General features: G+C 30.3%; 1 protein-coding gene across 1 annotated transcript in view; it reads left to right on the forward strand.

The window, feature by feature from the left end:
• Positions 1–15,194, forward strand: part of LOC111706441 (rhodopsin) — a 28,980-nt gene extending 13,786 nt beyond the window's left edge. The window contains exons 5-16 of the mRNA XM_023479319.1: positions 185–246; positions 1,374–1,486; positions 3,379–3,445; positions 4,796–4,891; positions 6,760–6,849; positions 7,476–7,537; positions 10,101–10,161; positions 10,437–10,484; positions 11,784–11,856; positions 12,474–12,510; positions 14,083–14,153; positions 14,635–15,194. Of these exons, the coding sequence (XP_023335087.1) occupies positions 185–246; positions 1,374–1,486; positions 3,379–3,445; positions 4,796–4,891; positions 6,760–6,849; positions 7,476–7,537; positions 10,101–10,161; positions 10,437–10,484; positions 11,784–11,856; positions 12,474–12,510; positions 14,083–14,116 (743 nt within the window). The 3' untranslated portion in view covers positions 14,117–14,153; positions 14,635–15,194. The remainder of the gene's footprint in view (positions 1–184; positions 247–1,373; positions 1,487–3,378; positions 3,446–4,795; positions 4,892–6,759; positions 6,850–7,475; positions 7,538–10,100; positions 10,162–10,436; positions 10,485–11,783; positions 11,857–12,473; positions 12,511–14,082; positions 14,154–14,634) is intronic.
• Positions 15,195–16,332: the final 1,138 nt, after the last annotated feature.

Genomic DNA, 16,332 nt, shown 5'->3' on the forward strand with positions numbered 1-16,332 from the left:
CAAAGAATATGCAGATATATTATTGACCACAAAGCCAATAAAAAATGCTGTTTTTTTACATAAAACAGAGCCCCCCCCCCTCACAAAAGTGCCAGTTGGCTACTGTGTTTATTAGATCTTACCGCAGGAAAATTAGGATTAAAAATTTTCCTCAAGTTCTGTTCAAAATACAAAATATTTTTAGGAATTTTATCCATCGTAACCTTGACGGTTTTAGCTATACAACGGTATATGATGATCACTCAGGTATTGTATAGTCTCTACCTATCTACCTGTCTACCTATCTACCTGTCTACCTGTCTACCTGTCTACCTGTCTACCTGTCTACCTGTCTACCTGTCTATCTGTCTACCAATCTATCTGTCTACCTGTCTACCCATCTATCTGTCTACCTGTCTACTTTTCTACCTGTCTACCTGTCTACCTGTCTACCTGTCTACCTGTCTACCTGTCTCTATATCTAGGATAGACAGTTCCCTCTGTCTACTAACCTATCTACCTGTCTACCTGTCTACCTGTCTACCTATCTACCTGTCTACCTGTCTACTTGTCTCTATGTCTAGGATAGACAGTTCCCTCTGTCTACTAACCTATCTACCTGTCTACCTATCTACCTGTCTACCTGTCTACCTGTTTACTTGTTACCTGTTTACCTGTCTACCTGTCTACCTGTCTATCTGTCTACCTGTCTACCTATGTACCTGTCTACCTGTCTACTTGTCTCTATATATAGGATAGACAGTTCCCTCTGTCTACTAACCTACCTTCCTGTCTACTAACCTATCTACCTGTCTACCTTTCTACCTATCTACCTGTCTACCTGTCTATCTATCTACCTATCTACCTGTCTACCTGTCTACCTATCTGCCTGTCTAACTATCTACCTATCTACCTATCTACCTGTCTACCTGTCTACCTGTCTACCTGCCTACCTGTCCACCTATCTACCTATCTACCTATCTACCTATCTACCTATCTACCTGTCTACCTGTCTGCCTGTCTACCTGTCTACTTGTCTCTATATCTAGGATAGACAGTTCCCTCTGTCTACTAACCTATCTACCTGTATACCTATCTACCTGTCTACCTGTCTACCTGACTACCTATCTACCTATCTACCTGTCTACTAACCTATCTACCTGTCTACTAACCTATCTACCTGTCTACTTGTCTCTATATCTAGGATAGACAATTTCCTTTGTCTACTAACCTATCTACCTGTCTACCTGTCTACCTATCTACCTGTCTACCTGTCTACTTGTCTCTATATCTAGGATAGACAGTTCCCTCTGTCTACTAATCTATCTACCTGTCTACCTGTCTACCTATCTACCTATCTACCTGTCTACCTGTCTACTTGTCTCTATATCTAGGATAGACAGTTCCCTCTGTCTACTAACCTATCTACCTGTATGACCCTGGTTCTGATTTGGGTGTATACCCTGGCTATCGCCCTCCCTCCCTTCCTGGGCTTCGGGGAATTCGGGTAGGTTTTATTTTAAATATTGTAGATCTTGCACCTGAACTAAGAGAACAGTATTTTATAATAAAATATCAGGATTCATTTTATATCTTTAAAACGTTCTTGGTTCGTATACGAAAGACTTAGAACTTCTTTTTCAAAAATCACAAGGTTAGATCAGAAGACTCTATTTATAACACAGGTGAAAAACTTCACAAAAGTTCTTCTGGCCAGTCACTACCTCTGAGAGAACAGAACTTTATTGATGACAGTATGACAGTAAATTTCAGATTGATTTAATTAGAATAATATTTTTAACATTTTCTTTAAAAACGAGGTTTTGGAATTTCATGTTTTGAACTTGAAAATAAACGTGATGATCTTAACCCGACTATTATGTAGCATTGCTTTGATTAAAGGTTTCGAATGTAACGTTTTATTTGTTTTTTTTGCATTTAAAGAATTTAAAGATGGAATTGCATTAGTTTTCTCAAAGTTAATAGTAAGTTTATTAGACATGTACCAACAAGTTACTTTTACTAATTCTTTATTTATTGTGTCTGCAAGAGTTTTCAAGTTTTTTATATTTTGATGCCACATTTATGTTGTTAGCAAAGACTAAATCAATACTTTTTCTATTCTTTGTATTGAATTTTATTTTATTTCTCGAATAATTATTTTCTTTATAGAAACACTTAAAGATTTAGTTTAAAAGGTATCCAAAAAAATAAACCATCTCGTCTTGAAAGTTCAATGATCTATAGGAAAGTAGTTTAACGTTTTACAAAAATCAGTTTATTTCAAGTTGACATTATATTTTACAAAATCAATTTTTAAATCGGATTTAAAAAGAACATGCAAGAAAGCTGTCATGTAACAAACCTCCAATATTTAAAAACGTGACAAAGAAGCTATAAAAACGTGACAGAAAAACCATGTGTGACTCTATTAACAATTGATAGTTTGTTTTCTCAAACGAACCAGATATTTCCCATCACCAGATATTATACTGAATCTTGTACTCTTGACAGCAAAATACAGTGAAACCCTTAATAAAGAATACATCGAAAGAATTCATCAAATGTCGTATTCTTCCATTTCTGATAATGGAATGTTGCAGATATTTAGTTTTTTAATTAAATGATTATATGGAACTCTTTAAAACTGTTCCTGCATATTCATGGCTATTTATTTATTTTCGCAAATACTGAAATTTACGTAATATAGTATAACCCTCATTGAAAAATTGTCAAGACGACATTTGATAAATTCTTCCGATGTATTCGTTAATAAGGGTTTCACTGTATTAAATTTTATGTCACTTTGCCTAACTTAATATCACTAATATTTTCATGTACAATTTCTAAATTTCCCCTATCTTATCTAAATAATCCCTAGGGATTATTTAGAAAAATAAGATCCTCCTTAATTCCATGCATTTAAGAAAATATTGTTTTGATTGCGCATTTTCTTGGCAAGTTTTGTAAATTTTGCGTTATCAAAAAATAATTTATTTCATGAAAATATTTTTTTCATTTGAAATTTAAAATTTATTCTTAACACATCCCAAATAGATGGTATGTGATCGCAATATGACATAAAATTACCATTGTACGGCTGATTTAGAAAGTGCGGGATATTATTTTTTCTCTTCGGGATAAGTATCTAATGGTTTATATATTGTTCTTCGCTGCGCTCGGGACAATTTAGAGGTCAAACATGTCTCACCCCTGTAAAATATCCCTTGAATATAAACCATTAGTTACTTGTCCCGCAAAAAAAAATAATATCCCACAACTTCTAAATCAGCCGTACATTAATAGTTAAAATCTCTCTTTTTGTCAAATTGATTAGAAAGATTATGTCTCATAAAATGTTCTGCAAAAGTAACTAAACGGATTTTCTTCTGTTTCTAGACTAAATACACTGAAAGTGTCTTGTGGAGTTGTTTGGGACTTTAACATCAATGCTGATCATTACAAGGTAATTCTGGGACTTAAAGGGACTGTTAATGTAATAGGTAACCTTGTAGAATTTTACAATGAGAACCAGAGAACTCTGGAATTGGAAGACGACTTTTAGGCTTAAGTTCTGACTTTGAATAGTACAACTACGAAGAACATGATACACAACAATTGTGTACTGTACAATAAACAGACCCATTTCAAATTTTTAGCTGTTAGTAAAACTATTTAGAGACTTAAATACAAATTAATTCAGGGACTTTACTAGAAACAATTAAGGGACTTAATTACAAATCAATTCAGGGACTTAATTACAAATTAATTCAGGGACTTAATCACAAATTAATTCAGGGATTTAATTACAAATTAATTCAGGGACTTAATTACAAATTATTTCCGGGACTTAATTACAAATTAATTCAGGGACTTAATTACAAATTAATTCCGGGACTTGATTTACAAATTAATTCAGGGTCTTAATTAGAAACAATTAATTACAAATTAATTTAGGGACTTAATTAAAAATTAATTCAGGAACTTAATTGCAAATTAATTCAGGGACTTAATTTTAAGATAATTCATTTATCCAATTACAAGGTAATTCCGGTACTTAATTACAAGGCAGTTCACTAATTAATTACAACGTAAGGCAGGACTTATTTATAGGTTAATTCGGTGACTTATTTTTAAAGGTACAGCTAGGACTTAATTGCTGCATAAGCAACTTAATCATAAGACATTTTTTTGTCTAAAAAAAAAAATCAAATTACAGATTTTTATTTAATTTAAAAATTGCTTTAAAAACAAAACTTTTTGAGGAACATGGTCACTCACACTTTACAGTACATGTCACCAACACGTGTTAATCTGAGTACTCTTGAACATTTTGTTATAAACAATGCTTTCAAATTCTAATTGTCTCATTTTCATTAAATACTGGTCTTTGTCAGTACAAGTAATGATAATACAGGTATTGTTAGTATAAAGAGGTTCTTTTCAAACTAAAGAATTAATAACATTTTTATTAAGTTTCAGCAGTACAATTACATTTTAAATATTCAAAGGAAAGTATTTATGTTAAGTTATTTATTGTCATAAAAACATATATTTAGCTTGTATGTTTGTTGGGTTCCAATAAACGCAAAATCGACTGAAATCAATTTATTTTTATTTATTTTTTTGAAAGCCCTGTACGGCCGAATATATTCAGGTTGAGTACATAGTGTACATATATTTACATGGAGTACATATATTTAGGTTGAGTAATTGGTGTACATATATTTAGGTTGAATACATGGTGTACATATATTTATGTTAAGAACATGAAGTAAATATATTAAGGTTGAGTACATGGTGTACATATATTTAGGTTGAGTACATGGTGTACATATATCTGCTTGGATTTCTGATCCCCCTGATGATAATATTCTACTGCTACACAAAAATTATGAAAGCTGTCAAATCGGTAAATATTTAGTTTTAAAAATCATCAGGTATTTTATGTAATAAATTATATGAAATATAGTTATTGTATTAATGGAGTTACTATATATGCAGTTGTAGGCGATTATATCAATACAATGAGGACGACTTTTTATCTAAGTTTTGGTTTTTAACAAGCTTTTTTTTGAATTACAAGTTTACAAGTTAACAAAGGAAGCTATTTTAATTAACAGCTTCTCTTGACTTGAATGTTTATGTGTATCCATGCTGTTTAAAATTGACAACAAAAGTCGTCTACATTGCATTTATATAATTGGATACCACTGTAAAAAAAATCAAAACTAGATGTGGAAAAAATAATGAATATCTATTGTTATATTTTAATCTTTAGGAAATTAATTGGTTTTAATCTGTAGTAAATGAATGTATAAATGAATGGGTTCAGTCTGTAGTGAAGTAATTAGTTTTAATCTGTAGTGAATGAATGTATAAATGAATGGGTTCAGTCTGTAGTGAAGTAATTGGTTTTAATCTGTAGTGAATGAATGTATAAATGAATGGGTTTAGTCTGTAGTGTTGTAATTGGTTTTAATCTGTAGTGAATGAATGTATAAATGATTGGGTTTATTCTGTAGTGAAGTAATTGGTTTTAATCTGTAGTGAATGAAAGTATAAATGAATGGGTTTAGTCTGTTGTGAATGAATTGGTTTTAATCTGTAGTGAATGAATGTATACATGAATGGGTTTAGTCTGTAGTGAAGTAATTGGTTTTAATCTGTAGTGAATGAATGTATAAATGAATGGGTTTAGTCTATTATGAAGTAATTGGTTTTAATATGCAGTGAATTAATGTATCAATGAATGGTTTTAATCTGTTGTGAATGAATATAATAAAGTATTAGTTGACTCTGGGAGAAATGAATATTTAAATGAATCGGTTTAGTCTGTAGAATTATAAATATAAAAGTGAAAAGGTTTAGTCTGGGGTGAATGAATATGAAAAATAATTGGCTTAGTCTAGCCTGTAGTGAATGCAAATAAAAAAAGGATTAATTGCTTTAATCTGGAATGAATGAATATATAAATAAATTGGTTTAGTTTGGGATGAATGAATATATAAATTAATTGGTTTAGTTTGGGATGAATGAATATATAAATTAATTGGTTTAGTTTGGGATGAATGTATATATGAATGAATTGGTTTAGTCTGGGATGAATGAATATGTAAATTAATTGGTTTAGTTTGGGATGAATGAATATATAAATGAATTGGTTTAGTCTTGGATGGGTGAATATATAAATGAATTGGTTTAGTCTTGGATGGGTGAATATATAAATTAATTGGTTTAGTGTGGGATGAATGGATATATAAATGAATTGGTTTAGTCTAGGATGAATGAATATATAAATTAATTAGTTTAGTCTAGGATGAATGAATGAATAGACTAATTGGTTTAGTCTGGGGAGATGAATATATAAATGAATTGGTTTAGTCTGGGATGAATGAATATGTAAATGAATTGGTTTAGTCTTGGATGGGTGAGTATATAAATTAATTGGTTTAGTGTGGGATGAATGAATACATAAATGAATTGTTTTAGTCTAGGATGAATGAATATATAAATTAATTGGTTTAGTCTAGGATGAATGAATGAAAAGACCAATTGGTTTAGTCTGGGATGAATGAATATATAAATGAATTGGTTTAGTCTAGGATGAATGAATATGTAAATTAATTGGTTTAGTCTTGGATAAATGAATATATAATTGAATTGGTTTAGTCTTGGATAAATGAATATATAATTGAATTGGTTTAGTCTGGGATGAATGAATATATAATTGAATTGGTTTAGTCTGGGATGAATGAATATATAAATGAATTGGTTTAGTCTGGAATGAATGGCCTCCTGGAAAATGACGCGAAGCGCCGAGCGAAAAGAAGAAGAGATCGTAAGATAACAAATATGGTTGCAATTATGGTAAGTATTTTATTTCTATGATTATTATTACTAAACTAGCTTGAAAACCCAGGTTTACCTGGAAACTAAACTTTATCTATAAAAGCCAGCCAACCCACTCAATTTAGAACTTTTAAACCAAAGTTAGTGCATTCCTCAGGTTCTCGAGAGTTCAAATTTGAGGCAACACGGTCAAGGGGTTTATGAGTTATGATCGGACATACAAACAAACAAACAGAGATTACTACTTTATCTATATATAAATTTGTCTTGTCTGTCTGGGTGTCTGTTTGTTTGTATCCAATAAACGTCAAAACGGCTGAACCGATCGGGCCCAATTTTTTTGTTGGACATCACGTGACCACAGGGTTTATGAATGATAAAATTTTTTTTAAAAAAGTGTTTTAAAGGTTTTTAATTTTGTAAAAAAAATTTAAATTCTTGAAAATCCGCAATTTTTTTTTAAAATCCGCAAAATTTTCTTCTTCTTTGTTTTGAAATGTAAACAAAAAAACATGCTCACAATTTAAAAAGAAGATGGGCGCGAAGCGCCCTAAAAGCCTAGAAAGAAGGGCGCGAAGCGCCTTGAATTTCTAGTATATATATATATGTATTGTTTATCTAACATGTTTTCGTATATTTTCTAGCTTGCTGCTTACTTGATCACGTGGTTTCCTTACGCCATAGTTTCCATATCAGAAGCAGCTGGGTGAGTAATAAATAATAATTTATTTGTTGGTCTTGTCTTATGTACACTGTACAGGGTTACCCACAAAGGATGAGACTGTGAAGACGACTCGAAACTCTAAAGCTATGACGATCCCAAGGTTGAATTAAGTTTTGTGCCTTGAAATTAGTCTTGTAGTGGCTTATTTAATGATTTTTGAAAAGAAGGATACTTGTTGAGTTAAAAAACATGCGTAGAAGGTTTATTTCAATCCTGTAAATAAGTACGGTTAACAACAATGCATTGATATAAATTGATTGAATATTTAAATGTTAGCAATGTTTTATATTATAAAATATCCTTACTATTTGAGGTTATCTGGTTATCAAAAATAAAACGACATTTAAACTTCTGAAATAAAATGATATTTTGGTCACACCAGAAGATGTTTACAGTTCTGCTAGGGGTATAAAATGTTTGGTTTGGCCACCGGAGAAAATCTTGGTCAAAGACGACCTTACAGCGGAGTAAGCTTAATTGTTTTGGTTAACAAAACTAGTTAACAGTTGCAGGGAATCATGAATATACACAGACAGTGTTAATTCTGTAAAGTCGTCTTTCATCCTTTGTGAGTAACCCTGTAAATACGTCCAGGGGGTGTTCTTAGCTTATTTGACGGTAGTCAATGCTTGCTGTGCTCATGATGCTCAACACACTTTACTCATGTTTCATTAAACTACAATATATATTTCTCTGTATTGTGTCTTAAATAAATATGCGTACCTCTACATTCCCTCTTCAATTTGAGTCTTTGATATGGGTCCTCTACATTGCCTCTTCAATTTTTGTCCTCAATATGCGTCCTCGAAATTGTTCTTTAAATATGCGTCCTCTAGTTTCAATTTATTGTCTTTTCTGTCTATATTCTGTATATGCTTCCTGTCTATATTCTGTATACTTTCTGTCTATATTCTGTATACTTTCTGTCTATATTCTGTATATGCTTTCTGTCTATATTCTGTATAATTTCTGTCTATATTCTGTATACTTTCTGTCTATATTCTGTATACTTTATGTCTATATTCTGTATACTTCCTGGGGGGGAGGGGGGCACTGCCCCCCTGTTTACGCCCCAGATACTTTCTGTCCATAGCCTGTATGGCTCAGTAAAATCTCGCCTTATAACATTTCGCCATATAAAATTTCGCCATATTACAACTTGCCATAAAATATTTCAACATATAACAACAACTCGCGTATATAACAGCTCGCCATATAAAAACAATAAACAAAGTAATCAATTCTATTTAGTAGAAAGTATAGAAGTAATTATATTATTATTAATTGATGAATACATAGAGACATATAAAACCAGTGTTTTTATTGGCTTTAAGAAAATTGAAATTCATGATTGTTATCACTGATCTACTCGTATAAATGGCTAAAAATAGAGAATAATTATTATCAGATTACAATCCCCTTGACAACATTATAATTAGAAATATATTTAGAAGAATACAATCCACCCACTGTTTTCTGGTCTTCACTGTAGTTAGAGGATCTATATTTAAAGGGATTGTCAGCGTAATTTCAAGTGACCCTCAATGCAAATCTGGAAATGTCCTAACATAACGGTACCCTAAAGGCTTGTTATGAGCGAGGTATTAATGCAAGGAAAGTTATTTCAGAAGTGTGCGCATTTTTTGTACTGCAGTGTACTGTCTTTGGGCGGAAAACTAAACACAAGACGGATGTCACTGTCACAGTCTAACATGAAATCCATTTTCACAAAAATAATCTATGAAATATTCCAGCCAAAGGAAACTGTTGTGTGAATTATCAAAATTATCAAAATTAAATGATTTGTTCCTCCTCGGATACTAAACGAACACTGATGCATCTATTTTTGTTTACAAATTCCGCCCAGAGAGAGTTAGTTTCAATGTGTATGCAGACTGCAGAGTATACGCAACTTTCCTTGCATTAGTACCTTGGTTATGTGCAAGTATGAGTTAGATATTAATTTTCAAAATTTTAAAATCTGTTTATTTTTCTACAAAGCACAATTCTTGTATTTTTACTGCAGGAACATTTAAGAATGATGTTTCAAACTTCGAAAAACGGCAATTTTTTAAAATTATTTTTGATGAGATAAAAGTTTGACGGGTAACTTTGTTATAATCTGACATTTCCATCTTTGCACGGAGGTTTACTTAAAATTGCGCGTACAGTTCTCTTTAATTTATCAATGTTAGGTGCAAACCCTACAGTTCTCTTTAATTCATATACTTTAGGTACAGCCCTTACAGTTCTCTATAATTTATATATTTTAGGTACAAACCCTAGAGTTCTCTATAATTTATATATTTTAGGTACAAACCCTAGAGTTCTCTTTAATTATATATTTTAGGTACAAACCCTAGAGTTCTCTATAATTTATATATTTTAGGTACAACCCCTACAGTTCTCTTTAATTTATATATTTTAGGTACAAACCCTAGAGTTCTCTATAATTTATATATTTTAGGTACAAACCCTACAGTTCTCTTTAATTTATATATTTTTGGTACAAACCCTACAGTTCTCTTTAATTTATATATTTTAGGTACAAACCCTACAGTTCTCTAACATTTGCAATTTATGCTCTACCAACAATGCTGGCCAAGGTTAATATTGAAATATTTTAACCCTAGAAATTCTTCAGATAAACAAAGCTAAAGAGGGGGGGGGGATTAAGCTGTTAAGATGCTAAAAAATAATGTTAAGATAAAATCAATAATCAATAATTTCATGATTATACTCTCTCCAACCCAACTTATCACTCTAGGTTTTAAACTGTTTAAATCATTCTGTGACATCTTTATTAGACCAATTATGAAGTTTGGTTTTGTGTATAAATGCTGTTTCCTACTCTTCATATTACTCTTTGATACCTGCCTAGGTGTGTGTTTGCCTCGATCCCCTCATATATTTCGGCTTTAATCCCCAGGTTAGTTTATTGAATATGCATCTAATGCAACACAATTAAATAAAAAGGTAATAAAAGTATATAACTACTAAAAACACGTTACAATGAAAAAATATTTATTTTTTATTACTGTTTCAAGCCTTAACTTAAAATTTGTTTCAATGGTAAAAGTGATAGTCTATAAAGTAAGATGTAAATTTTTTAAAGTATTTTTTCAAATTGTTCCTAAAAACGAAAATCAAATCTCTGACTGTTTTAAGATACACTCAACCCTGTAAATGTTTGAACATTAAATTCTAATTTACAAAGCTTCACATTTTTAAGATGAAGTAGACACGTCAGGGACAAATTGATAGTCACAACACAATCAGTTTAAAACTGAATGAAATTGGATTTAATGTAAAGCTTAAAGGGACTTTAAGCGTAATATCAAATGACCTCCGATTTTAAGAGGGACAGCTCCTATTCAAAATTTGTACCATTTTAGCCTTTAACTGAACTCGAGAGCAGAGAACTCGGTGTAAAATGTAAATATCTATTAAATTAAAACTAAATCATTATTATACTATAAAATTAAATTAAAACTAAATCATTATTATATTATAAAATTAAATTAAAACTAAATCATTATTATATTTTAAAATTAAATTAAAAAGCCGTAAAATATGTGTGGCTTGGTATTGTTGTGAATCGGTCCTGCCCCTCTTTAAATGAGAGTCATTTGAAATTACATTTAAGATTTTATAATTTCTAGCTAACTGTAATTAGACTGTAATTAGACTGTAATTAGACTGTAATTAGACTGTAATTAGACTGTAATTAGACTGTAATTAGACTGTAATTAGACTGTAATTAGACTGTAATTAGACTGTAATTAGACTGTAATTAGACTGTAATTANCTGTAATTAGACTGTAGCTAACTGTAATTAGACTGTAGCTAACTGTAATTAGAATGTAGCTAACTGTAATTAGACTGTAGCTAACTGTAATGAGACTGTAGCTAACTGTAGTTAGACTGTAGCTAACTGTAATTAGACTGATTAAGAGAATCGGTTACATGTCGTTATGCAGTTGTTCCCATCAAACTATTGAATACGAAGACGACTTCTCAGGTTATGATTGTAAAAAGTGCAATTAACATGAATTGCATAGTAATTTTGCAATTTACCCATTCTAAGGATATCATTTATAACAACATCAAATGTCGTTTTTTTCTTATTCCACAGTTTTATGGATTTGAAAAATTTCATTTTACAATCGATCACTTTTATACTTTTTTTTATAAAATCTTATTTAAAAGTTATTAATGAATATTTAAGTTTCAAGACGAAGTGAGGAAATACTGGAATAAACAAGTAATCAACCTGGAAGTATCTTTTCAAGGATCAAAAGGGAAATAACTTAAATAATTTCATAATCATAAAATTTTTCTTTGATTCAGAAAAAAATCAATTGATTCCAATCAGTGACTCTATATTTCAAAAATGTTGACCCTTTTACGTCGAACTGAATTAAATTTGTTGTAATTTAATCCTTTCACGTCAGACTGAAGTAAAGGAATTGAGTCTTTGCCACAAACTCTGATTTTCTAATCACTATATCTTTGGAACCAAATGTTGCATACCATAAATATTTCAAACTATGAATTCTGTTAGATCAAGTAATCTGAGTTTGAAATATCAAAGGTTTACAGCATCGAGTTCTAAAGATATTGTGTTTTATATATTTGATTTTGTTCCAAAGACTCAATTACTTTGACGTAATGATGAAATCAAATTTATTCTTCTTTTAGCAATAAATCTGACCAATGACGTTGTATACAGATTGTACTTATTGTAAACAATATTCTTGTAAGTTTCTAATCTCAAATCAGAAAATAACTTCACATAAGCAATCAAATTTTTAATATTGTTGTGAATTTAAAACAAAATTTTGAAAAATCCTTCTTTAAACATCAAACACTCGAAGTTTTTAATGAGAAGATTTTGTTGAAAGTTTAAGATATTCAGAAACCCCGAGAGCACCTTCAACGCTCGTGTCCCCAGCGTAAGTATTATGCTAAATGATAATAATAATCTAGTTTACATCTAAAGGCTAATGACGTTTTCAGCAAATTCTTTTTTATCAACTTAAGTTAAAAAATTTTAAACTAAATTATAATATTTTTTTAACAAATTTGATATTTTTATTTTCATAGTTGTAAATTACAATTTTTAAACAACTAGTAATGGATAATCGCATTAATAACTAAACTAAATTTAAAACAGGTTGTAGATATTTTTTTTAAATGGCATTTTACTTAGTTGCAGTTACATGGTTTATTTAAAATTACATTTTTAAAAAATAATTATAGAAAAAATTTCTTTATCTAAATAAATTTCCTCAAATTTTGCAGAAAAATATTTATAAATCAATTAATGGAAGGAAATGGTGCATTTTTGTCAATCTTTAGATAAACCCCGATTGTGCGGAAAATGGGAAAATATTATTTTACAGACGTGATTGCAAGACTGAGTGATATTTTAAGAAAATGTTGTTTTCAACATATAAACAGTATATATACAGAACTGCAAAATCTTTCTAATTATGAACAAAATTCGCGCATAAACTACTGACAGAAAAATCAAAGGAGGACCAAGGTTATAATGCAAGGAGAGTTATTTTAGAGATGAGCGAATCTTTTTTACTGCAGCGTACTGTCTCTGGGCGGTAATGTAAACACAAAATGGATGTCACAGCCTGACATGGGATCCATCTTTTTATATAAAAAACATTTAGGAAACTATCGTTAAATGATCGTTTTGTTCGTTTTCCGATCGTTTTCAAGGTTATAATGCAAGAAAAGTTATTTCAGAGGTGTACGCATCTTTTGTACTGCAGTGTACTGTCTCTGGGTGGTAATGTAAACACAAGACGGATGTCGAAGCCTGACATGGGATCCATCTTTCACATAAAAGACCAATGAAATATTCTGGTCATAGGAAACTATTATGTGAAGTATCAAAATTATCAAAATGCAATGCTTTTAACCTCCTCGGGTACTAAACGAACACTGATGCATCTATTCTTGTATACGAATTCCGCCCAGCGAGAACTAGTTTCAATATTTACGCAGAGTATACGCAACTGCAATTAACTTTCCTTGCAGTACAACCTTGAGTAGTAAGTAAAGTATAGAAAATTATTTATTTATGAAATACAAAAAAAAACATACAAAATGAAGTGTTTTAGGAGAAAATATTTTAAAATCCTTTAAAAGTACAGGTTATGGGAATATTTTCCCCCAATTCTAAAATATATAAAAATAGAAATAAAAGAAAGAGGAAAGGAAAGGATAAGGAAAGTTACATATTTACTGTTTACACTATATAATATAAATTGGTGGTGGATTGTTAGTATTTTTCGACGATGAACTAACAACTTTTAGAAAGAAAAATTATAGATTTATTTGTAATGTAGAACTTGGTTATTCCGGTTCTTTCAGTACAGCTCTGATAGAAGATAGGTTCTGAATAATTCTTTTAAAAATGCCTGTTGAGATTTATAATTCTTCAAAATCTGGAAAGCTCACCCTGTATTTTGACAATCATATTTACGTCGTTTTTATTACAATTTTAGAACAGAGTTTATTGAAGCAACCTCTGTGGTTTAAACAGGAGAAAAGAGATGAAGAAGTCATCAGTTTAAAGGTAAAAGTTTTTTTACATAAGTTTAACCCTGATCTTTATAGAAATCGAAAGAATAACCTAGTGATAATGGAATGCTGCAGATATTTAGTTTTTAATTGTAAAATGATATGGAGCTCTTTAAAACTCTTCCTGCATATCTTATGGCTATTTATTTCTTTTTATAATTACCAAGATTTAGGTCTAAAAGTATAAAACTCATTGAAAAATTGTCAAGACGTCATTTTATAAATTCTTTTGATATCTCCAAAATTCTGGGTAAACTATAGAAGAAAAAAATCAAGAAAACTTACCAAATTACCTTTTTGAATTCTTTAAAAAAACGTCATATTTCATCTTTTGGGCTTAGTTTAATAAAAAACCAACAATTAAATTTTCAATTCATTTTTTCGGATCTTAAGAAATTTGAAAAAGATAAAATTTTTAGACGAACAAATTTTTACAAATCAGACGTGGAACAAAATAACAAATGCAGCTTTTTCAGGATCTTCTAAGATGGGGAGGTTTTCAGTGATGTACTGTGCCGTTTATGTGTCTATAGCCTGTCTGTTATAACTGTACATTGTACACAACCTGGTCTAGCGGCCTAAAAATTGAGCCGGTACATCAACTGAACCGAAGTTTTCAGTGTGCCAGGGGTACTGTGGAGTTAAATATTGAATATTTGCATCCAATCTGGATTTCGCAGATTACTTCTTAAAAGCTAAAACAAGAAACTCCTACTTCACCGTAATGAAATCCTGATCAAGGGCTATACACAAGTCGAAAAAGTTGAAAATTTTAGACCTGAAAGCTATCAATAATCAGCCCGGTCTTATAAGTTTGTGAATAGTTTCTGTACTGTAGAGTGTAGAAGGTAGATTGCAATGAGAGTGGACAGAATAAAACCAAGTCCAAATTACTCTTAAAATATGTGTAAAGATATTGCTACCTTGGAACTGTACTTTCAAATTTTTCGTTTAGGTGTCTAAAGCAAGAAATATATTGACATATTTTTTCATTTTAGAAAAAAAAACTTTTATATCAAATATTACAAATATTATCATTTAGTCATTTAGGGGTGTGCAATTTTGTAAAATTTTTCTGAAATCATTTTACAGAAGCAAAATTGTATTTTTCTTGGAATTTGAAAGAATAAATTTAAAATGCATTTTTTTAACAAAAAGTGAGTATCAAAAATATTAAAAATTTTGCAATCTATGGTAAACATAAGTTTTTTCTCTATCTAAATATTTTTAAGTAAATAAAAAATTTGTTTTTTTTTTGCTTTAAATCGGTCAATTTTCAATATTTTTATATTCTGTAATTTGATTTGAATTCAGAAATACAACAGAATTTCAAAAATACCCATGTATTGAATTTTTGTTTAAAAGTATATTTTTTTGTATTAGTTTTTTACATTTTTATCATTACAACTCATTTTAGGGATCTATTTCCAATTTTTGTAAACATTTCATTTTTAAAACATGCCAATACGAATTCCAAGTGGAACACAAATTTGTTTCTGTAAAATTTCTAAAAAATGTCACAAAATTTGATGCCGCGGTAATGTTACTAAAAATTATAATGTGTTTCAATGCTGAAATCATGATAAACTCAAGGTTTAAGATAGGAAAGAATCATATTCATTTACTTACAACGTTGGTTAAAATTTAAATTTTACAATCATTTTAAAGTTAGTCTCTAGAAAGGGGGGGGGGGTCAAAATATACTCTTGACCCCCAACCCCTGTATCCGCGCCTGGGCTCCACTTCAAATTAATTGTATTCAGTCTTGAGCCGGCACTCAATTGGAACTGGTTTTGACGGTTCAACGACGCGGTTTAAATTCTTTTAATTTTGCCTCAGGAGCCGTAGAAATTCTATTTTTAGAAAATAAAATTCACTCTTAGTAGATTTAAGTTTGATGAAACATTACACGTTTACATGGTTTAGATTAGTTTAATTTAAACTTTTTAACTTGAAAGTAAAACATTGTTTGATTCCAAGAACTGAAAACTTTGAAGATATCATAATAAAAAGATGTTCTATTTAAGTCTCCTGAAAGTCAGGAAAGATGCATGAAAGATAATGATGACATAATTCAATTTATATATTTTTGTGCTAAACTATTATTTTATCATAAAATTTTAAATATTAAAAAATAAGAATTTTTTTTTTAAACGACAGGATGGTGTCATCTT

This window comes from Eurytemora carolleeae, unplaced genomic scaffold (genome assembly GCF_000591075.1).
Source record: "Eurytemora carolleeae unplaced genomic scaffold, Eaff_2.0 scaffold515, whole genome shotgun sequence".
NCBI classification, from domain to species: Eukaryota; Metazoa; Arthropoda; class Copepoda; order Calanoida; family Temoridae; genus Eurytemora; species Eurytemora carolleeae.